The 23,639-nt window shown below is 38.7% G+C and overlaps 2 protein-coding genes across 4 annotated transcripts; one reads left to right on the top strand and one right to left on the bottom strand.

The window, feature by feature from the left end:
- The first annotated feature begins 269 nt into the window (after nucleotides 1-269).
- Nucleotides 270-15,275, top strand: si:ch73-390b10.2 (Golgi pH regulator). Of its 2 annotated transcripts, none has more exons than XM_047370588.1 (14): nucleotides 270-402; nucleotides 852-911; nucleotides 1,123-1,226; nucleotides 1,405-1,418; nucleotides 1,508-1,609; nucleotides 8,133-8,253; nucleotides 8,337-8,417; nucleotides 8,523-8,632; nucleotides 8,734-8,822; nucleotides 13,333-13,425; nucleotides 13,542-13,637; nucleotides 14,065-14,154; nucleotides 14,396-14,461; nucleotides 14,553-15,275. In XM_047370588.1, the coding sequence occupies exons 1-14, from the start codon at nucleotides 361-363 to the stop codon at nucleotides 14,757-14,759; spliced, it is 1,275 nt and encodes a 424-aa protein (XP_047226544.1). In that variant the 5' UTR covers nucleotides 270-360; the 3' UTR covers nucleotides 14,760-15,275. The 2 variants fall into 2 exon arrangements, with proteins under 2 accessions (XP_047226544.1, XP_047226545.1); XM_047370589.1 differs by having other exon boundaries at nucleotides 1,312-1,418.
- A 17-nt stretch (nucleotides 15,276-15,292) lies between these two features.
- On the bottom strand, nucleotides 15,293-23,322 carry pdzk1 (PDZ domain containing 1). Of its 2 annotated transcripts, none has more exons than XM_047370586.1 (8): nucleotides 23,175-23,322; nucleotides 21,522-21,730; nucleotides 21,208-21,421; nucleotides 18,402-18,734; nucleotides 18,123-18,319; nucleotides 17,814-18,038; nucleotides 17,408-17,740; nucleotides 15,293-16,302 (listed from the first exon to the last, which is right to left on the bottom strand). In XM_047370586.1, the coding sequence occupies exons 2-8, from the start codon at nucleotides 21,726-21,728 to the stop codon at nucleotides 16,246-16,248; spliced, it is 1,566 nt and encodes a 521-aa protein (XP_047226542.1). In that variant the 5' UTR covers nucleotides 21,729-21,730; nucleotides 23,175-23,322; the 3' UTR covers nucleotides 15,293-16,245. The 2 variants fall into 2 exon arrangements, with proteins under 2 accessions (XP_047226542.1, XP_047226543.1); XM_047370587.1 differs by lacking the exon at nucleotides 23,175-23,322 and adding an exon at nucleotides 22,241-22,264.
- Between the last annotated feature and the right edge of the window lie 317 nt (nucleotides 23,323-23,639).

The following is a 23,639-nucleotide window of genomic DNA, read 5'->3' as shown; positions in this document are numbered from 1 at the left end:
TAATAATAATTATTATAGTAGATATAAATGATTACAAGTGATTATTATTATCTGTTTTATTATTTTCTATTTTATTTTCTTGTCTTAACATTTTTAAGATTTTTCATGTTGTGTTCTTTTATTTTGAAGGGCAGAAGACGTAATATCTCCGCGACGGAAGTAGGTTTGCTGTTTTAGCTTGACAGCTGAATAAGTGCTGCCAGAATGTTAGACAAATAAAACGCTGTTCACTTTAAAGAGAGGCGTTGTTTGTTTTTGGTTGTTTTTGGGTTGAAATGAACTAAAACTGGCCAGCAATTTGCGGCGCACTCAGAGTGAACTTTCAAAGTGTTCCGGGTTGTTTTTACAGACATCATCGTCATGTCGTTCCTGGTGGACTCAGTCATCATGTTCACCTCTCAGGTAACCGGTTAGAAAGGTCTACTACTCTTTAGTTTATTTAGATGTTTAGGATACGGACCACTGCGTCTAAGGTAGTGTAAAGAAAATAATATGCTTGATTTTACCCACTTAAACCGAATGGTTACTCATAAGCATGGTTCCTAGCCAGTTTGTTAACATTGCAAAATATGGGTTAAAGGAATTGTTTATCCGTCAACTATTAGAATATTTTAGTTGTACGTGATCGCACATTTTTATAAATGTGTGCAACCTGTCAAATAAATTTGTTATATCTAATTCGTATCGAAATTAGACCCAACTGATTTAAGGCCGAGTCTAATGAACCCATTAGACTGGGCTTGAACCTGAGGTACAATAGGATTGTAAGGTTTTTCAAGCTATTTTATGTATTAGGTTACTGTCTGTCTTCCTGCTTGTCCACCAATTATTTTCTGCATATTTCACCTCAGGTGCTGTTTTTTGGGTTCGGCTGGTTGTTCTTTATGCGACAGCTGTTCAAAGATTATGAGGTATGGCGTTATTGTGACTTTATTTTCAATACTAGTAGTTTATTTCAATGCAGAATTATACATAACTAAATTGTTGTCAAATTGCGGCACAAGTGCCACTGGTATTTCCAAAATGCACAATTATATCTATTCTATTAAGAAAATCACAACAGTTTACCTTGTCTTTTTAAACAGATCTGCTTCACTGTCAATCTGTGTGTTTTGTTTTCAGGTGCGACAGTATGTTGTCCAGGTGGTTTTCTCTGTCACCTTTGCATTTTCTTGTACAATGTTTGAGCTCATCATTTTTGAGATTCTTGGGGCCTTAAGTAGCACGTAAGTGGCATTTATTTCCCGGAGGGTAACCTGTTCCATTGATTAAAACTGATAAAACTGATAAAACCATCACATTTTGTCCTAGTTCCAGATATTTCCACTGGAAGCTGAACCTCTACGTGATTCTGCTGGTCCTGATCTTCGTAGTGCCTTTCTACATCGGTTACTTCGTAGTCAGCAACATACGACTATGTAAGTTCAAACAAAATTGGACCAAACATTTGGAGGTACTGATCATTTGATGATCTCATTAATGAACTGTTTGCTTCTTGTCTTTTCAGTGCAGAGGCAAAGACTTCTTTTTGCCTGTATGGTGTGGTTCACCTTCATGTATTTCTTCTGGAAGTTGGGAGACCCCTTCCCTATCTTGAGTCCAAAACATGGTGAGTGTATGAGGCTTTTATCATGTCTTGTATCTAATACCACGGTAGTGTGATGCAAAATTATTTGCATCTTTTGAACATCTCCCATTTTGACAGAGTTCAGTGGAGTTTTTGTGATAGATGAGCAGAAAGTTGTGCATAAATTAGAAGTGGAAGAAAAAAGAAAACATGATTTTAATTTCTTTCTATCAAAATGTAAGTTTAGTGTTCATTTATATTTAGCTATATTTATTCTGATAGTCCTTAATAAAATCAAGTGGATTTAATTCTGTTTAGAGGTAATTCTGTTCTATGAAGGCCTTCGGGTTTATTGGAGAACATTACTGAACAAACCGCATCTTTATAAAAGACTGGCAAGAAGAAAGCCGTTGGAAGTCCTGTATTCAGTTTGTCACGAGTAATATATGGGACACCGCATACATGTGGATAAAGGTTATCTGCTATAAAATGACCTAATTTAAACTTTTTGGTCTAGATACAGACTTGTAAATCTGGTGGAAAACTAACATTTCACAGGTTCACCTTCCTACAGGACAACTGCACTATACATAGCAACAGTAGAATGGTTTAGATTACTCAAAATTTTTAGATCAATTTTCAGACCTTTTATCTGATTTAGTGTTGAATATAGATAAGGTCATTATAGTGGGGGATTTTAACATTCATGTTGACACTGAAAGTGATAGCCTAAATATAGCGTTTAATGCTATCTTAGACTCATTTGGCTTTGCTCAAAACTTTAGCAAACCTACCCACCTTTGTCTTCATTCTCTGGACCTTGTGTTGACATATGGCATTAAGTGTAAAGACATAACAATATTGTCTCATAACCCTGTCCTGTCTGACCATTTTTTAATAACCTTTGAGTTTAATTTAACCGAGTACTCCACACCTGAAAGAAAATGTCATTATAGTAGATCATTATCAGACGATGCTGTAACAACCTTTAAAGAATCTGTTCCACTTTTAATTTCCTCATTATCACAGAAAAGCACAGTGGACGGCAATAATTTTGTTTCTTCCCCGTCACAAATTGATTCTCCTGTTCATAGTGTTACTTCATCATTGTGTGGTGCATTAGACAATGCAGCCCCCTTGAAAAAGAAGGTAATTATTCATAGGAGGCAGGTTCCCTGGTTTAATTCAGAGCTACGCACTTTAAAGCACAATGTTAGAAAATTGGAGAGAAAATGGCGCTCTACACACCTAGAGCATTCCTACTTAATCTGGAAAAATAGCCTACTGTTGTATAAAAAGACACTTCACCAAGCCAGAACAGCTTATCTCTCATCATTAATAGAAGAGAACAAGAATAATCCTAGGTTTCTGTTTAGTACAGTTCCTTAACTTACACAGAGTCATAGCTCTGTTGAGCCATCCATTCACTTAGCTCCCAGCAGTCATGACGGGATTGTTTTTAAATAAAATTTATTCTATTAAAAAGAAAATCTTTGACATACTCCCGAAGATGACTACTTCATTCTCAGCAAGTGAGACAACATTGGAAATAACTGCAGAACCTGATTTGTGTTTGGACTGTTTTGATCCTGTGAAGCTTCCTGAGTTATCAGAAATATTAGCTTCATCTAAATCTTCAACTTGTATGTTAGACCCAATCCCAACCAAATTATTTAAGGAAGTGTTTCCTCTGATTACCAGCCCCATTTTAGATATGATTAATCTATCTTTAGTAAATGGATATGTACCACAGGCTTTTAAGGTAGCTGTAATTAAACCTTTACTTAAGAAACCTTCGCTTGATCAAGATGATTTAAAAATTACAGGCCTATATCCAATCTTCCATTCTTATCTAAAATTCTTGAGAAAATAGTTGCTAATCAATTGTGTGAGCATTTACACAGCAATGACTTGTTTGAAGAGTTTCAGTCAGGCTTCAGAGCTCATCATAGCACTGAAACAGCTCTGCTGAAAGTCACTAATGATATTCTTATGGCTTCAGATAATGGACTTGTGTCTGTACTTGTTCTGTTAGATCTCAGTGCTGCATTTGATACTGTTAATCACAATATTCTCTTAGAAAGGCTGGAATATGCTGTAAGGATCAGGGAAACAGCGCTAGGCTGGTTTAAATCTTATTTGTCTGACAGATTCCAGTTTGTTCATATAAATGATAAATCATCTTTAAACTCCGGGGTTAATTGTGGAGTACCACAGGGTTCAGTACTTGGGCCAATTCTCTTTACTATATATATATATATTACTATATATATATATATATATATATATGCTTCCAATAGGTCAAATTATCAGGCTGCATAGAATTTCACTGTTACGCTGATGACACTCAGCTTTACTTATCCATGAATCCTGATGAGTCCAACCAGTTAGATAGACTACAAGCACGTCTTGAAGACATAAAAACTTGGATGACTTTAAATTTCCTGCTTCCAAATTCAGACAAGACAGAAGTTGTCATCTTTGGACCGGAGTCTTTAAAAAAGAAACTGCTTAGTCAATCACTTAACCTGGATGGCATTAAATTGACCTCCGATAATAAAGTAAAAAACTTTGGTGTTATTTTTGACCAGGACATGTCATTTAAATCCCATATTAAACAGGTTTCTAGGATTTCCTTCTTTCATCTCCGGAACACTGCCAAAATTAGAAATATCCTGTCCAGGAGTGACGCTGAAAAACTAGTCCATGCATTTGTTACTTCAAGGCTGGACTATTGTAATTCGTTACTATCAGGATGTCCACAAAATGCAGTTAAAAGCCTTCAGCTGATTCAAAATGCTGCAGCAAGAGTTCTGATGAAAATTAAAAAGAGAGATGATATTTCTCCTACTTTAGCTTCCCTTCATTGGCTCCCTGTTAAATCCAGAATAGAATTTAAAATTCTCCTCTTCACATATAAAGCCCTTAATGATCTAGCTCCATCATACATCAGAGATCTGATTGTTCCATATGTTCCTAACAGAGCACTTTGTTCTCAGACTGCAGGTTTACTGGTGGTTTCTAGAGTCTCTAGAAGTAGAATGGGAGGCAGATCCTTTAGTTATCAGGCTCCTCTCCTGTGGAACCAGCTCCCAGTTTTAGTCCGTGAGGCAGACACCCTGTCTACTTTGAAGGCTAGGCTTAAAACTTTCCTTTTTGATAAAGCTTATAGTTAGAGTGGTTTAGGTTATCCTGAGCTATCTCTGTAGTGGTGCTGCTATAGGCTTAGGCTGCTGGGGGACATAATGACCACTTTCACCCTCTTCGCTACATTCTCACACTACTCTCCAATTTTGCAATATTTGCTGTTATTTCAGCTTTTCAGAATCAGAAACGCTTTATTGCCAAGTACGTTTTTGGACATACAAGGAATTTGCTTTGGCGTAGTCGGTGCAATACAATACAAATTAAACAGTATAAACATATCTACAATATAATATAAATATATGTGCACAGTTCTAAGTGAGTGAGAGTAAATGTAGAGCAGTATAGGATGCGAGAGCAATACAACAGTGCAGGTGATCAGTGTGCAAGTATGTCACTGCAAGTAAAGCAGGAGTCCAAGCTGAGCGTTAATGTAACGCTTAGAGTTGCAAGTTACAAGTGTCCTGTCAGCAAAAAAGGTGGGGTGTGGGAGAAAGGGAGAGTGTCAGGGTGGTTTCCGGGCTTTGTTAACAAAGCTGGTGGCAGATGGGAAAAAACTGTTCTTGTGGCGTGAGGTTTTGGTCCGGGTGGACCGCAGGTTCTCTCTCTTTTCTCTTCCTAGAAGCTACACCTGGCCTGACTCTGTATCTACCTGTGACACATTTCTGGAGAGGGGCATCGTCCGAGCTTCTGCTGGCAACAACTTAATGCTCACCTTCTACCGATGATCCACATGGCCCTGTCTTTCAGTGTTTAACCCTTTCTCTCCCCTAGATATGGCGATTGACTGAGCTTTCACTGTAACTAATTATATTTGCTCTCTTTCAGACTCTTAACCTTGAAAACTGGCTCAGAGTTTATCTGTTCTTTCTTTCTAGGTGAAACAACTAAAGGAGCTACATCCATTAACATTTACTTTTCCTTCCCATAGAAAGGACTCCTGGATCAGTGCTTCTTTCTTCTCTTTGTGTCTCTGCTCTGTTCTCTCTAACCCCCAGTCGGTCGTGGCAGATGGCCGCTCACACTGAGCCTGGTTCTGCTGGAGGTTTCTTCCTGTTAAAAGGGAGTTTTTCCTCTCCACTGTCGCTACATGCATGCTCAGTATGAGGGATTGCTGCAAAGTCAACGCCAGTGACTGTCCACTGTCTCTACATGCTCATCCAGGAGGAGGGAATGCTGCAAGTCACTGACTGGATGCAATCTGCTGGGTTTCCTTAGACAGAAAAACGTTTTATCCAATTTGAATAAATAACTGAATCTGACTGCACTGTTCAATGATTAGGATTAATTGGAATGTATGAACCTGACTGTTGTGAAGTGCCTTGAGACATGTGTTGTGAATTGGCGCTATATAAATAAACTGAATTGAATTAAAGCCTTAGTTAGAATGACCCAGTCAAAGTAAAGACCAAAATCCAATGTACAATACAGGTCCTTCTCAAATAATTAGCATATTGTGATAAAGTTCATTATTTTCTATAATGTAATGATGAAAATTTAACATTCATATATTTTAGATTCATTGCACACTAACTGAAATATTTCAGGTCTTTTATTGTCTTAATACGGATGATTTTGGCATACAGCTCATGAAAACCCAAAATTCCTATCTCACAAAATTAGCATATTTCATCCGACCAATAAAAAAAAAGTGTTTTTAATACAAAAAACGTCAACCTTCAAATAATCATGCACAGTTATGCACTCAATACTTGGTCGGGAATCCTTTTGCAGAAATGACTGCTTCAATGCGGCGTGGCATGGAGGCAATCAGCCTGTGGCACTGCTGAGGTCTTATGGAGGCCCAGGATGCTTCGATAGCGGCCTTTAGCTCATCCAGAGTGTTGGGTCTTGAGTCTCTCAACGTTCTCTTCACAATATCCCACAGATTCTCTATGGGGTTCAGGTCAGGAGAGTTGGCAGGCCAATTGAGCACAGTGATACCATGGTCAGTAAACCATTTACCAGTGGTTTTGGCACTGTGAACAGGTGCCAGGTCGTGCTGAAAAATGAAATCTTCATCTCCATAAAGCTTTTCAGCAGATGGAAGCATGAAGTGCTCCAAAATCTCCTGATAGCTAGCTGCATTGAACCTGCCCTTGATAAAACACAGTGGACCAACACCAGCAGCTGACACGGCACCCCAGACCATCACTGACTGTGGGTACTTGATACTGGACTTCTGGCATTTTGGCATTTCCTTCTCTCCAGTCTTCCTCCAGACTCTGGCACCTTGATTTCCGAATGACATGCAGAATTTGCTTTCATCCGAAAAAAGTACTTTGGACCACTGAGCAACAGTCCAGTGCTGCTTCTCTGTAGCCCAGGTCTGGGGAATGCGGCACCTGTAGCCCATTTCCTGCACACGCCTGTGCACGGTGGCTCTGGATGTTTCTACTCCACACTCAGTCCACTGCTTCCGCAGGTCCCCCAAGGTCTGGAATCGGCCCTTCTCCACAATCTTCCTCAGGGTCCGGTCACCTCTTCTCGTTGTGCAGCGTTTTCTGCCACACATTTTCCTTCCCACAGACTTCCCACTGAGGTGCCTTGATACAGCACTCTGGGAACAGCCTATTCGTTCAGAAATTTATTTCTGTGTCTTACCCTCTTGCTTGAGGGTGTCAATAGTGGCCTTCTGGACAGCAGTCAGGTTGGCAGTCTTACCCATGATTGGGGTTTTGAGTGATGAACCAGGCTGAGAGTTTCAAAGGCCTCAGGAATCTTTTGCAGGTGTTTAGAGTTAACTCGTTGATTCAGATGATTAGGTTCATAGCTCGTTTAGAGACCCTTTTAATGATATGCTAATTTTGTGAGATAGGAATTTTGGGTTTTCATGAGCTGTATGCCAAAATCATCCATATTAAGACAATAAAAGACCTGAAATATTTCAGTTAGTGTGCAATGAATCTAAAATATATGAATGTTAAATTTTCATCATGACATTATGGAAAATAATGAACTTTATCACAATATGCTAATTTTTTGAGAAGGACCTGTATATTGCAAGTCTTGAAATTTGAGGTCCACAAACACACTTCGTGAAATCTGACTGAGACTAGGGTATTTATCAAAGATGACTTAGGGAAAAGTTCATTCAGAGTACCCCAAAAGACTTGCAGCTGTCATAGCAGGGAAATGTGTTTCTACATACTACTGACTTAGTAATAACTAATGTAAAAGTCCAACACACTTTTCAGATGTTTGTTTACAAAAAACCCAAAAAACCTTTAAATGTATTGTTTTCTTTCAACTTCACAATTGTGTGTTACTTGTCTATCTCATACAATCCCAATAAATACATAACAGTTTGTCGTTGTAATGAGGCAAAATGTTAAGCAGGACCTTTGCAAGGTACTGTACAGTCATTCATGTGTCATGTTTAAGAGCTGTTTAATGTTTGTTGCTGATTGATTTTGTTCAGGGATTCTGTCCATTGAGCAGCTGATCAGTCGTGTCGGTGTGATCGGAGTCACTCTTATGGCTCTTCTCTCAGGGTTTGGTGCTGTCAACTGCCCATACACATATATGTCCTACTTCCTCAGGTGAGCCTCCTCAGCTATGTTTCGCAACATTCATGCTGAAGGTGGCGCTGTGTCTTCACAGCTAGCTTTTGTTGTTTTCACAGGAATGTAACAGACAGTGACATTCTTGCTCTGGAGCGGCGGCTACTCCAAACCATGGATATGATTGTCAGCAAAAAGAAAAGGTGGGATAAATTATTTTACCTTTTTAAAATTTCTTTCTATCTTAAACCTTTTTTTTTTTTTTTTTCGGCAAAATATGAAATAATGCTTTTTTTTTGTCTGTGAAGAATCGCCATGACAAGGAGGCAGATGTACCAACGAGGGGAGGACCAAAACAAACAAACTGGTTTCTGGGGCATGATCAAGAGCGTCACCTCTACACAAACAGGCAGTGAAAGTATCCTTCATGCTTGGATGCAAGCATTCCTAATTTTTAGTTCCTATTAAGTGTCTAGAAAACTCTTAGCTGGTGTGATTCCCCTGACTTCCTCGCTTCAGATCTGACTTTAATCCAACAGGAAGTTGATGCCCTGGAAGAGTTGAGTCGACAACTCTTCCTGGAAACTGTGGATCTGCAAGCCACCAAGGTAACAAATTTGCATGTCCAATAACACAGGGATTATCCATGCATCTTGCACTGGAAACAAACTTGACCAAACAAAGCTAATTAAGACATATCACACTGTACAAGAAAAATGTTCCATTTCTTGTCATGTAATACAGACCTTTTCTTGTTATTGCCTACATTATTAAGTTACAGTAATTCAGGGTTGTGAAAGTTCACCCATAAGCACTACTTCTGTGCTCAGTTCAAAAAGGTTAAAACTAAATGAATTGTTTCTGAACATTATTAAAAACTTTCTCATTCATTCCTTTTACAAACCAGTCCTGAAATTATGTACATCATTACAGTGCCTTGCGAAAGTATTCGGCCCTCTTGAACTTTTCAACCTCTTGCTACATTTCGGGCTTCAAACATAAAGATATAAAATTCTAATATTCTGTGAAGAATCAACAACAAGTGGGACACAATCATGAAGTGGGATGAAATTTATTGGATGTGTCAAACTTTTTTAACAAATAAAAAACTGAAAAGTGGGTTGTGCAATATTATTCGGCCCCCTTGCGTTAATACTTTGTAGCGCCACCCTTTGCTGCAATTACAGCTGCAAGTTGCTTGGGGTTTGTCTCTATCAGTTTTGCACATCGAGAGACTGAAATTCTTGCCCATTCTTCTTGCAAAACAGCTGGAGCTCAGTGAGGTTGGATGGAGAGCGTTCGTGAACAGCAGTCTTCAGCTCTTTCCACAGATTCTCGATTGGATTCAGGTCTGGACTTTGACTTGGCCATTCCAACACCTGGATACGTTTATTTGTGAACCATTCCATTGTAGATTTGGCTTTATGTTTTGGATCATTGTCTTGTTGGAAGATAAATCTCCGTCCCAGTCTCAGGTCTCTTGCAGACTCCAACAGGTTTTCTTCCAGAATGGTCCTGTATTTGGCCCCATCCATCTTCCCATCAATTTTGACCATCTTCCCTGTCCCTGCTGACGAAAAGCAGGCCCAAACCATGATGCTGCCACCACCATGTTTGACAGTGGGGATGGTGTGTTCAGGGTGATGAGCTGTGTTGCTTTTACACCAAACATATCGTTTTGCATTGTGGCCAAACAGTTCGATTTTGGTTTCATCTGACCAGAGCACCTTCTTCCACATGTTTGGTGTGTCTCCCAGGTGGCTTGTGGCAAACTTTAAACGAGACTTTTTATGGATATCTTTGAGAAATGGCTTTCTTCTTGCCACTCTTCCATAAAGGCCAGATTTTTGCAGTGTACGACTGATTGTTGTCCTATGGACAGACTCTCCCACCTCAGCTGTAGATCTCTACAGTTCATCCAGAGTGATCATGGGCCTCTTGGCTGCATCTCTGATCAGTCTTCTCCTTGTTCGAGATGAAAGTTTAGAGGGACGGCCGGGTCTTGGTAGATTTGCAGTGGTCTGATCCTCCTTCCATTTCAATATGATTGTTTGCACAGTGCTCCTCGGGATGTTTAAAGCTTGGGAAATCTTTTTGTATCCAAATCCGGCTTTAAATTTCTCCACAACAGTATCTCGGACCTGCCTGGTGTGTTCCTTGGTCTTCATGATGCTCTCTGCGCTTTGAACAGAACCCTGAGACTATCACAGAGCAGGTGCATTTATACAGAGACTTGATTACACACAGGTGGATTCTATTTATCATCATCAGTCATTTGGGACAACATTGGATCATTCAGAGATCCTCACTGAACTTCTGGAGTGAGTTTGCTGCACTGAAAGTAAAGGTGCCCAAAAATATTGCACGCCCCACTCTTCAGTTTTTTATTTGTTAAAAAAGTTTGACACATCCAATAAATTTCATTCCACTTCACGATTGTGTCCCACTTGTTGTTGATTCTTCAAAAATATTAGAATTTTATATCTTTATGTTTGAAGCCTGAAATGTGGCAAGAGGTTGACCAGTTCAAGGGGGCCGAGTACTTTCACAAGGCACTGTATTTAATGTTTTAATGGTATTTAATGGCATTTTTTTACATTTACTTAACTCTTATCTGATCTCTTTGCCTACATACAGTTAAGCCCATAATTTTTAATACTTTAGGTTTAGATTTAAATTGGTTTTAAAATGGTAAATAGGTATTTTCTTATGGGAAGTGGTATAAACCCATGATATGTCCTGTGTGTCGATGCTTCCAAGCGTGTGTCAAGTAATCTAGGCAGATATTTTATCCACAGAGACAAGCTGTGACTATGGCTAGACCAATCCCTAATTTTCATATGACCTGCCGCCATAAGAAGCATGTTCTTAAAATTATTATTTATTTTTAAGATTTGTTGTTTTTTGCGACACTAGTGGCATTTATTTTTTGTTATTTGAAAGTAGGCAGACAGTGGGTTGAAGAGCGGGGGGGAAGAAGACATGCAGCACAGGTCACCGGGGTCAGGACTCGAACCAGGTACAGCTGCGTTGGGGACTGAAGCCTCTTATACCATGCGCCGCACCACAATTAAAACATTTTTAAATCTCCATTTGCCAGGGGTATGAATATTTTTGAGCTCACCTGTATACAGTATATATTTTATTTTGGAAAAAGCCCCAGTAAAGTTGCTTTTATTCTCAAAAGGAAGATAAGTAAGGCATATTGATAGAAAAATTTGCCCGTTAACATTGTGCTTTTAATTGTGGCCATTTTTGAATAGTGAAAAGCTGTGGATAACTGTAAAAAAAAAACTTATGCGTAGGTGTCTAAATTTGTAAATGAACATAAATAAACATGAATAAATGCAAGATTTGTATTTGTGCCTTGTTGTCAACTTATAAATACATGTGACATCAGATGTTTCATCTGTGAGAACACAAGTTGAGAAGTTACAAATACAAGTTACAACTTTGCAACAATACAAGTACGAATCAAAAATTTACAAGTATGAATCTATAACTCCTGATGAAGCTGTCACACTCCTTGCCAGTTGGTGGCGGTAATGCACCTGGAAGTTGTTCACCAATACTCTATTAAACAAGTAGAAGAAGGGGAAGCGGGGTTTGTGCTGTTCCCCTGCGACGATATGTTCTCCATATGTGAATAAATAGGTGGGAATAAAATAATAATAAATAAACCTGGTCTAGTGGGGTTTACAGTTTTTATTCCTCTCATATTTCAAATGGCTGAAATATTCTTTACTGCCCTCATAACATAGAAACAAATTATTTTCCAGCAAGTTTTTGACTCTATTCCTCTCATCATGGACAGTAGGTGCTGTGAATTTGGAGACATTTGGTCTCTATTTACCAAAGTTACAGGGGGGAACAGAATATTTCAGATGGCTGAAATATAAGCCCCCACCCCCCTAACTTTGGCAAGCAAAGAGCAAATGTCTCCAATTTCACAAGGATGGTTTTGTACGATGTGAGGAATGAACGAGCCACAACACAAGCTGATTGGTTAATCCCTGTCCCATGGGGTAACAAAACATTACTGAAACAAACTGAAATATTCTGTTCTGCTTTGATGGTCCTAAAAACATTTTCCTTTTTCTCTTCTTAAAAGAGTAGAAATATGTTCTCATACATCACAGGAAGCCTAATTTTTTCTGTCCAGCAGTATATCAGTAATAAAAGATTATAATTAAATCCGATGTGTTGAAAAACAGTGTTTGGTGGCTGACTGATATGAGTTAGGTTAAAGTGAACATGACATAAGTTGGAAAAGACTTTGATTTTCTCTGTGATTAAAAAAAAAAAAAAAAACATGACACGGGGAACCACACAAGATCCACTTCATCTTCTTCTTGTTTAATGCGGGGTTGGCGAATAATAATAATAATAATACTTTCAGGTGCATTACCGCCACCAACTGGTAAGGAGTGTAACACCATCAGGGGTTTTAGATTCGTACTCGTTAATTTGTGATTCGTGCTTGTATTGTTGCTAAGTTGTAACTATGTAACCTGTATTTGTAACTTCTAATCCCTGCTGTGATTAATATATAAAAATGTGACAATCATAATATCAGATCTTTTGTTAGATGTTGGAAGGGTGTGATTTTTTTTTTTTTTTCTTTTTCCAGCTGTTGTTGTGACACAAAGATATTTTTGATTTCCATATAAATAGGTATGCAGGATATATCGCCACTAACATTGGTATCGGCCGATGTTAGTTATCAATATCAGTTCCATGATTAAAAGTGGTCTCATATTAAAAACCAAAAACTGATGTTTGTTTCCATTTTGTAGCTGTTTGTGTTTGTGTTTCTGGAGGGGAGGGTGTTTGGGCATGTGATAGTGATGCACCGCAGGATTGTGGGTGTTTTAACTGAAACAGAGAAGCAAGGTCAGCGGAATGGTGACTTTTAATGGTATCCCGACATGTAAACGTATGATTCTTTAAATCTCTTTCATGGAAACCAGCAGGGTTTTCTCACCTGGACTAAACATTTAACAGACAGCACTTTCCGCCTATTCAAAGCAGACATTTATTTTTCCCAATATACCCATTTTAATCATGTGCGGTATGTCAATATTTCAGTCAATATTTGTCATTCTTCCTGATCTTTAGGAGCGAATTGAGTATTCAAAGACATTCCAGGGAAAATACTTCAACTTTCTTGGTTACTTCTTTTCCATCTATTGTGTTTGGAAAATCTTCATGGTAGGAATATTGCATTAATATTTTCTATCCCATATAAACATTCATTGCACACACTGTTGGTTACATAATCAAGGCTTCTGATATGTTTTACATTTAAAACTTCCTTTCAATTACAGGCCACAATAAACATAGTGTTTGATCGAGTTGGGAAGACGGATCCAGTGACGAGGGGTATCGAAATAACAGTTAACTACTTGGGCATCCAGTTTGATGTAAGAAACACACTCACGTGTACGAATACATGTTTATATCACCTTTTCCATTACTTCTAATGTAATTGCATGGGTTTGTCCTAACCCTCTCTACAGCCACCACTTTTTTAATTTTGATACCAACCTGGAAATTGAGTTTTCAAAATGAATTTAATGCTTTACAATTTAGTTAATTGCTTTATGTCTCCAAAAAGGCATAAGTACCCATTAATAATAATTTGCCGCCCATTATTTGTCACCTCTACTTGTTTTCTCTGGAGTTAACCTTGCCCTGCTTATGTTCCACGTGTTAACATATAAAACGGTTGTTAAACATAGGTTCACACTCGAAGGGCACAATCTAAAATCTCCTTTTGTCTTACTTATAAACCTTTTTCAAAAGGTTTTGGCTTTAATTGTTTTCTGTTTTTTTTTGTGTGTGTTTCAGGTGAAATTTTGGTCTCAGCATATTTCGTTCATCTTGGTTGGAATAATAATTGTCACTTCCATACGAGGTTTGCTCATCACACTTACAAAGGTAAAGGTTTGGCCTGGTTGTGGACGAATTGCACATTTAAATACAGATTAACAGCTCTAATCTGCAGTGTGTCTAGTTTTTATATCCAGATCGGAGGCCATTTGGGTCAAAAAACATACAATTAGGACCATGTCCAAATATTTTTCAGCTTAACTAAGTTAAAACATTTGCACGATTTCTTTCTCCAAAATGATGTTTCCTGTTTCCACAACCTGAACATTATCTCCGTCATTTTGTTAAGTTCTTCTACGCAATATCGAGCAGCAAGTCTTCCAATGTCATTGTGCTTGTCCTCGCTCAGATCATGGTAAGTGTGCGTTTCTTCTTAGTTGAGTGCCTCCTGCAACCTCAAGTTAAATGTAAATATATATGTTTTTATTTGCATTCCAATCTATCAGGGGATGTATTTTGTTTCATCCGTGCTGCTGATGCGAATGAGCATGCCGCTGGAGTATCGCTCCATCGTGACAGAGGTCCTGGGGGAGCTGCAGTTTAACTTTTACCACCGCTGGTTTGACGTCATCTTCCTGGTCAGCGCCCTGTCCAGCATCCTCTTCCTTTATCTCGCCCACAAACAGGCACCAGAAAAACACATGGCCTTCTGATGACCTGCGGTGCGTTTTGCTCGCATCGATACATGGGCTGAACTTCATTCTGCAGTTCTAAGACGTACAGTAATAATTGTTTTAGGTATTTATTCCTGAATCAGGAATAACATTTTGTTGGGTGGCTTTTGGAGCACAAGTTGAAGGAACTTTGCAACTGGACTCTCATAAACGCAGAGTATTTACAGAAAATTGTTAGAATTAAACATAAAAGTTTCTTTCTTTGGTTATTGTTTTGTATTCTTTTGGCTAATTGTTTATGTGTTTTTTAACACACTGGTTTGAGCAAAACATTTCTTGTTCCACCGCAGGTTTGAAAAAGGGGGAAAAGTTTTCCTACTGTGATTTACTTTTTATTGTATTTTTTAAATGTTCATGTAATTCAGTTTGGAAAGAAAACAGGAATGTGTAAAGTCAGCATTTCCTCCGATGGAATTTTTATTCAATGTAAGAAATGTGAACTTTTTTTTTTAAACATTGAATAAAGGGAACAGAATGTGTGAAGGAAAGAAAGTACACAAAAGACAACTGTATTTACTGCATATGTAGATGACTTTAATTTTTTTTTAACATTGATTATTTCAGGTATGTAAAAGTGGCTGCTCATCAATACAGATGCTTTGATCAAAACCAAAATACAGCACCCAAAATACATTTATTGGGACCTGTGGTAAAAATTGTGTAAAAAGGATTAAAATAAATGGATCTTTTATTTCAGTGGTATAATTACAAACCAAAGCTTTGGTAAAGTTATTTTACAATGAGCTTTTTTAACCTCCCTCATGGTTCTTCTTACTACTACTGTAGTGGTAAGATGACATCCAGCTTTGTTTGTCACGCCTCTGTTTCTTTAAAACTTATTGTTCTGACTAGACTTATTGAGTAGCTATCTTCTTGTAGCCATTGTCTGTTATGAAGATGGTAATACAGTTATTCTGGGTGAAATGATATGCTCTTTTACCTTTCCACTTTGAAGAGTGGCTAAGAGAAACGGGTTTCTGGGCTGCGTCATTATTTTATATGTTAAAGAAACAGTAAATCGTGGATTACAAGTTTAAGGTTCTGCTCTGATCATCTAAAACTTGAAAGCCTATATAAAAAGGCGACAGATACCTATAGTTTCAGAAACACCCCACACCTGCCTGTGGAACATGTATGCAAATTAAAGGTTTGCATTATGCTACTGCAACAAAAGGCGAATTTATTATTTGTATCACCTCTACTTAGGGGTTCCAGTGAATGGGAAGAGCACTGGAAACGTCCCTAAAGGCACGCATGTTTTTTGCTGTCAGTTTAAAGTATGGCTCTTCTGCCATGAATCAGATTCCAGGGGTAAATTTTTCAGTCCCGTGCTGCAATTACATTTTTTTTGTCATCACTTTTAATGTGATTTCACCTCAATGAGTCAAGCTTAGAGAGCATATTGTTGGAAAAAAAGGAAAATCATTAGATTCAGTCACAGAGACGTTTTCCTTCAGGCGCCTTTTCAGAGTCTCTCATCGAAATTTCCTTCGGACGAAGACGATGACGACACGGAGGGCGTCTAAAAGTAAGAAGGAGAAATAATAAAGCATTACTGTTTGTGTTGAATCCAGCTGAAGCAAGAAGAATACCACCTGTAAGTTATTGGATCGAATTAAACTTGAAATATTTTTTTTATACTTGATATCAACTTAAGCATTTCCTAGTTTTGTCTTCATGCAGATACACTCTTCCAGAACAGAGATTTGTTGTATTGCTAGTGTTTAAACATCCAATACTTATAATATACCAAGAGCTGTCTTGCATGCTTTCACCAGCCAAAAAGATTTGACCAAAAGTGTAGTCTGCTGGTGTTATTTGATGACAGCGACTGGCATTCCTCTTGAGAGGGAAGGTTCATATCTGCATTTATAGCAATTCATGCAATACTGTGCACTGAAGAAATGAGTCATAGCCCTTTTGCCACATCAAATTAGAATAAAATACATTTTGTGGTTTTAAAGTGATAAACTAACATGAAAAAAAATTATACAGGATTTTTAATTGTGCACATTTTTAATCCCCTTTTGACACCTATGAATAATTTAAAGTTGCCATCAAAAGTAACTTTAATCTAAGTAAATAATGAAATCTCAGTATAAATGAAGCTGTTCTGTAAATACCTCAGAGGTTAGTAAAAATTAGCGAACAAAAGAAGAAGACAGGTCAGATATAAAGGTCAGGAGTGTAAAGCAAGGTTAAGTTATAAAACATCTCAAGGTTTTAACATCTCACGGAGCATTGTTCAACCTATCGTCCAAAAATGGAAAGAGTATGGCAGAACAGCAAACCTTCCAAGACATCATCGTACTCTTAAACTGACAGATTGGGATGGGAGTATTATTCAGAGAAGACGACAAGAGGCCCATTTTACCCCACAAAATGTACAACGCTGATCCCGACCATTTCATTAATGGATCTTTTTCGAAGTCCAGGTCCAAAATATTTGAAATGATGTTCTAAAGGTGCACCATTAATTTTTAATCATTAATTGACTTGTTACCTCAAAGACAAAATATGCCAGAATATCACATTCCACTCATGAGGTTACTTATTGACCAGAACTGTCATTTTTACAACCATTCTAGTTAGAAATATTACCGGTGACAGCAAATAGCACCACTCACCCTCTGTTTTTCCCGGTGAGGTGGAGTTTCAGGCCTGGCTTCCCCTTCGGTCATCTCTTGTATCTCCTTTCTGTTGGGTTCTGGAGGCCCTGCACTCCGAGCTTTACCCCTGGGTGTTTCCCCAAAGAGAAGAGGTGTGATTGTGACACCATTGGCTTTGAGCTGTGTGTAGACATTCTTGCTAGCCACCAACAACTCCAAAGAGTTGCCACTTCTGCGAATAATTTCCACTGCCTCGGCATGGGTGCTCTGCTCCACGTTCTTCCCGTTCACCTCTATCACGATGTCGTCATTCTCCAGACCAGCCTTGTCTGCTGTGCCGCCCTTCACCACCTGAAACAAGGTTAGTCTTACTAGTTTCTTGTGGAGTAGTCTTTCTCAAAGTGGTTGTTCTTGTTGGTCCTACCTCTGTGATGTATTGGCCCTTCATCCCTTCAATGCCATTTAGGTGAAAGCCATAGCCTGCAGGGGTCTTCTCCATCCTGCACAATTTGGGTCTGAGCTCCTCCTTCCTATCTTTTGCATTTGTTGATGGTTGGGCAGGAGCAGGTAAGTTCAAAGCTTCAATGTAACTGGGTGGGGAGTTGGAGTCTTTCATCTTGTCCCAGAAAAGCATTGGAGAGATTTTACCCTATGAGGCATGAAACATCATTGTATCAGTACGTCAACATTGTAAACAGAACCAGAAAGACTTGAGAGAGAGTCTGTGGCTCACCTGCTTGTACATTTGGTCCGTGGCTTTGTCCACCACAAGTAAGCAGCATTTGTTGCCACCTTGCTTGATCCTGTCCACCACCTGTTCATGGCTGCACCTGTCCACCTCCTTTCCATTTACAGTAACAACTCTGTCCATGTCCCTCAAACCAGCTTTTTCTGCTGGGCTGCCTTTGTCTATGTCTCTTATGAAGTGTCCTGCATTAAATCATGAAGCATGTTGTTAAACCACAACCATATCTCTGCAGTGTAAGGTACAGTGTATTGGTTTTGGCCTTGCCTGTTTTGTCTTGTTCCTCTCTGAGCAGAAATCCATATCCATCTGATCTTTTGGTCATATTGATGATACGCGGTTGCAGGGGGAGAAACTTAACCGTTGCCGACCATGATCCCATCTTGGCTTTTTTGTTGCAATAGAACCTGTCTGTTTCTTTGTCAACAAGCAAGAACATGACGCTCCCCCCCCCCAATCTGATAGTTTCTACCACTTCATCATGTGTAGAGTTTGCTATGTTCTCTCCGTTGACCTCAAGAAGACGGTCTTCGTTTCTGACTCCAGCGTTGTCTGCTACTCCACCTGCGGCCACCTCAGCCATGAACAGTCCCTGCTCGCCTGGTTCAGCAGAACAAAACAGATAGATGCACAGATGAACTCAGACAAAAAACTCTTTTTATTTGCTTGGAGAAGCTGCAGAGTTTCTGTTACAGATATCTGTTGCTTAAAAGTTCTGCAATTTTATTGTTTTGTTTTTACAACTTATTGTGTAAAACAATTAAACAGAGCCAAAAATCTATAGATCGACAAAGATTAGGAAAAGCTACACAATAGATATAGATTTATTCACATCAAATCCAAGGTTTGCTGTTCTTTAGCACATGCTTTACTTACCTGAACTTATAAAAAGGTGAACCCTAAGGGCCCTCTAGGCCGTCAAAGACGGTCAAATCAAATTTTCTTTTCTTTTTTTATGGATCTAGTAATAAACAAATAACATGTTGTTTTTATGTCCAAGTTAAAACATTATATAATTTTCTAAAGAAATAATCTAACTGAAACTCAACACTTTATTAAAGGCAGCTAGTTTTAATCCTATCACAGTTCATTAAGATCAGTTGCTAGGTAGCAGTTGCAGTTGATGAGATTTTTGTGTCTTCTATAAAATAACCATAAATGCATAATATTGTTAAATGGCACATCACAGGAAAGAATTTGGTGCAGCTTTTCTTTTAGCTTCTGGTATTTCAGATAGTTCATGATACCTTGCATACTTTTAGCTAAGGCTACTGTAGATCAGAAGGCAGAGTAGTTGTCTTACAATCTGAAGGTTGTAGGCTCAAGTCAAGCTTCCTCCCCCTGGGCAAATCACTCAATCTCTAATTGCCTACTGATCAGGGTATGAATGTTTGTGAGTGCAATTGGGTGAATGTACTTCCAATGTAAAGTGGTATGAGTGGTTGATATGACTAGAAAAGTGCTATTTAAATTCAGTCCATTTGCCATTTCACGGTTCCCAGGGCTTTTGGTAAAGAAACTGGTTGTCATAGAAACTTGTTGAGCCCAAGATGTCACTCTTTGCTGCAGTTCTCCAACTTCTGAGCTTTGGAGATTTTTTTGGCAATAATCATCCTGTTCCTTCTTGCACATGGGATCAGAAACCAGTCCTGCTGATGGGCTGAGGACCTTTGACGGCCCCATCCAGCACTCCTAGAGTTGGAGCCTGTCTCCTAGAATCTCCTCTGCTCTGAGAGACACAGCAAACCTTCAGGCAATGGCACGTATTGATGTGCCATCCAAGTGAAGTTGGACTGCCTGTGCAACCTCTATATTGGACTGCCTGTGCAACCTCTATATGGTCCAGGTATCGCCTAATACTACTAGTAGTGACACTGACCCTGGTCAAATGTAAAATTACTGAAAAGCAGTCAACAAAAATGAGGAGGGAAAAATGTATGTGGCCTCCACCTGCAAAACCCTTTCTGTTTTGGGGGTCTTCTCATTGCTGCCCCTTCATACACCTGTTAGTTTTATTAATGCCACAACAACTGACACTGATTAAAAACCCCTCTACTACTTAACTGACCAGATCAATAGTCCAGCAGTTTAATCAACTTGATATTATACTCTGGATAAAAAGTGTCCCTTTAATATTTTTGAGCAGTGTATTTATACCCCAGGGAAACAGGAAATCATGGATTACTAAATTCCCAGTTACACAGATCAACTTAAAGAGTAAGGTACAAAACAACAAAATGCTTCTGTGAGATTTATTGTATAGAAATTATAAGGGGTGTAAATATATGTGGTATCTGTGATTTTGTAAGACAAGAAGTATGTGTTAAATCTGGAATGTTTTCCCCAGAACTAATAAATGTATTTAAATTAATAGTTGAATTTCTCTGCTGTAAATGTTCAGTGTGTGAAACCACACTATCGCAGTAAATTATGAAGGCATGGCAAGACTTTTTGCATATTATTTCCTGGAGTGCCAGTAACTCTGAAGGGTGCTATAAGTAGACTGTAAATGGAAAAAATAAAAATGCACCTCAATAAATTCAGGAGATCGGTGAAAATCAAAGTGGTACTTTAATTAATTCTTCCAAGAATTGAAAAACAGACAGAGGATACAATCAAACCAGTGTCTTATTCTGCCCGCTCTGCTGTAGACAGGAACTTAAAAACCTTTTATAGTCATTTCACAGGCTGAGAATGTAATTCACATTACAGAGGAGACTAGGAGATAAAATAGTCCTTGAGCATCAGATATCTAACCCTGGAGAGAAGAGAGGGATCTTCTCTTGGGTAACCAAATCTCCAAATCAGGAAGGCCTTGCATTCCAGGCGTCTCTAAGTGTGGTATGCTGAGCTGGCAAGAGTAGATCTGGTCTGAACTGGACAGTATACGGACAACAGGCTGATTTAGGACATACATAGGAAAACAGATACTAAACAGGATGACCTATTTGAATTTTTCCACTATCAATTCGCCATTTCGATCATAAAAGAAATTGTTTCCTATGTGATCGACAATTGACCGAGGAAATTGCATGAGTAAACAATTGTCCCAGACTGTAATCCCGCATCTTACCTTTGACTGAGCGAAGAGAAAACCCATATCCTGAGCTAGACTTCACCAAGTAGCAGAGTTTGGGTTTTGGAGCCTCTTTGGCCACTCCGTTGGTCACTGGTGTGCTTTGGGGGTCAGAAAGGTTTACCCCTAAAGCTTTTGCTTGTTTGTAAGATGATTCATCCAGGATGTGGAATGCGACAGATGCCCCGCCGTTCCTCACCAACTCCACCACCTGTCCAAGGGAAACAGAGATGTCAGAAAAAAAGAAAATCAGTCAAAGAGTCATTATCGATTTGATTAATGCACTGCTGTGTCTCTGAAGGCCAGCTCACCTCTGAGTGGGGCAGCCCATCAACAAATGTTCCATTCACCCGGAGGATGCGGTCTCCGTCTTTCATGCCAGCCAGTTCGGCTGGACCTCCCATTTCCAGGCAGCGGATCAGATGACCTTCCTCATTTCGCTCCACTCTCAGATAGAAACCAAACGTTTGACCTGGATTCTTGGTCAGAGAAATCACCCTTGGCTTGTAGGTGGTCATGTCTTCAGATGGAGAAAAAGAATCACAAGGGTTATCTAGATATTATTCATATGTAATAACTGTCATTCAGTAATACAGAGATTATCAGAATCGTTACTCTGCTTGCATTGCGTTACATTGTGTTGACACTTGAACGTAGATGAAAATCTGAAGTGTGTTCTCACAATTTTTTTTTTTTTAGAGTGCAAAATAACTAAATGTTTAGAAATGTTCCTCAGAGGTGTTGGACATTTCTAATCTTCTTTTTGAATATCTACCAAAACTATGTGGATTTTTTTGCTGTTGTTTCTGTTGGTTTTTTTTTTTTTCTTTTTCTTTTTGCAGAAATATGCTAAATTGCTGTATTGCCCAGTTCTGTGGAAAGCTTCCATCTTTCCATGGACTGAATAACACAAACTATTGCAAAAGACACCCTTCTCTGGAGAAAGTAGAAGTGACTTGTCCAAAAGAAGCTGGTGCATTTGGTGAGATTAGGACTATAAATAATATGACAAATAAGCCAAAATAATTACTTTTGAAATAGCGTCAAATTAAATGAGTAACTGCAGTTATCAGGTTAAATGAAGACCTTCAAAATCCTCCCTCGTCTGCCTCCCCTTCTTCTTGCGACCACTGTTACACATAAACCTTTTAATCCACCACATAAAGAAGCCACAGAAGTGCTGATGACTTCAGAAGAAAAGTTAATCTTCCATGAACGTTCTGCAGAGCCTGGTAATGATTAATAGAAAGCACTGCTGACTGAAGACCATAAAAAATTGCATGGACTTTGAATGCACAAAAAGGATTTTCCCTTTAATTCGCTTCTTCGCTTGTTATTAAAGCTGGGCCATAAAGAGGTACACACATGTTTTGATGATGACGCATATGATATAGCTGACTTCAGAGAAAAAAAACACAAAGGATGTGAATGCTCTTTGCTGAGAGAACAGCTCATGACTAGATACTTTATAAATGGAAGAGAATGAATTTAGGCAATCCTGGTGATAGGTGCATATTTATGAACAACTGCTCTATGTAAGTAACGTAACACTGTTTAGTCTTTAATAATAAACTCATTCACCGTAACCCTATAAGAAAGAAATCTCTGTTGAACTTTAGTTTTTTATACGTTTACAACCAAAACATTTCCTCGGCATCCCTTGGTAAGTTTAGTGATGTGTTCACCCAAAATGCGAAATTAGAGGCCAAAAGAGGTTGATAATCCACTTGGTCATTAAAAATTCACAAATGTAATCAGGAAGTCTGAAGCAAGCAGCAAGTTTTCTTTCCTTGTTGCTGTAATGTAATGTCAGAATTTCTGTTTTACAGGCTTCTTAAATCTTCCTGGTATTTTCTCCTTTACGTGTTTCTATCAATCTAAAAGGGTTCTTATATAAATTTCATGCTATTAATTTTTAAAACTAAAATTAAAGAACATGAAAGAATATTTGCTCATTTACTCACCAGCTCGTCTCAGCTTGAAGTCCAACTCTAAAGCTGGAGTTCACCTGTCACTGATTAGCTGTTATAGCATCTTAAAGCTGCCTCCCTCCCTTCTCTCCATCCCTCCGCGCGGACTTTGACAGGTCAAAGGTGAGCCTAAAGGCTGAGTTATTTAACAGTATCTCGTGTTATGACTATCTGTGGAGGCGATGACTATGTGCTGCCTTTCATCAGAGTATGAGCATTTATCCGTTCAGTGGTCGTAGGTACATGGCGCAGGTGGCGGTTCAGCAATTAAACTAGAGTCGTCACAGTCAAAATGAAGCGGCAAGAATCCTGATGGTGTCTAAATAAAACATTTGAATGATTTAACTTTTTAGCATAACATTAGAACAGGAAGTCATATTTGTTATGGATCTTAAAGTTTTATATAATGGTCTGGGCCAGATGTGGGAGGATGTGGACCCCTGGAATGGAGCCATTTGT

This window comes from Girardinichthys multiradiatus, chromosome 7, assembly GCF_021462225.1.
Source record: "Girardinichthys multiradiatus isolate DD_20200921_A chromosome 7, DD_fGirMul_XY1, whole genome shotgun sequence".
NCBI classification, from domain to species: domain Eukaryota; kingdom Metazoa; phylum Chordata; class Actinopteri; order Cyprinodontiformes; family Goodeidae; genus Girardinichthys; species Girardinichthys multiradiatus.
Note: the sequence above shows the minus strand (reverse complement) of the source record. Positions and strands in the feature narration are given on the sequence as shown.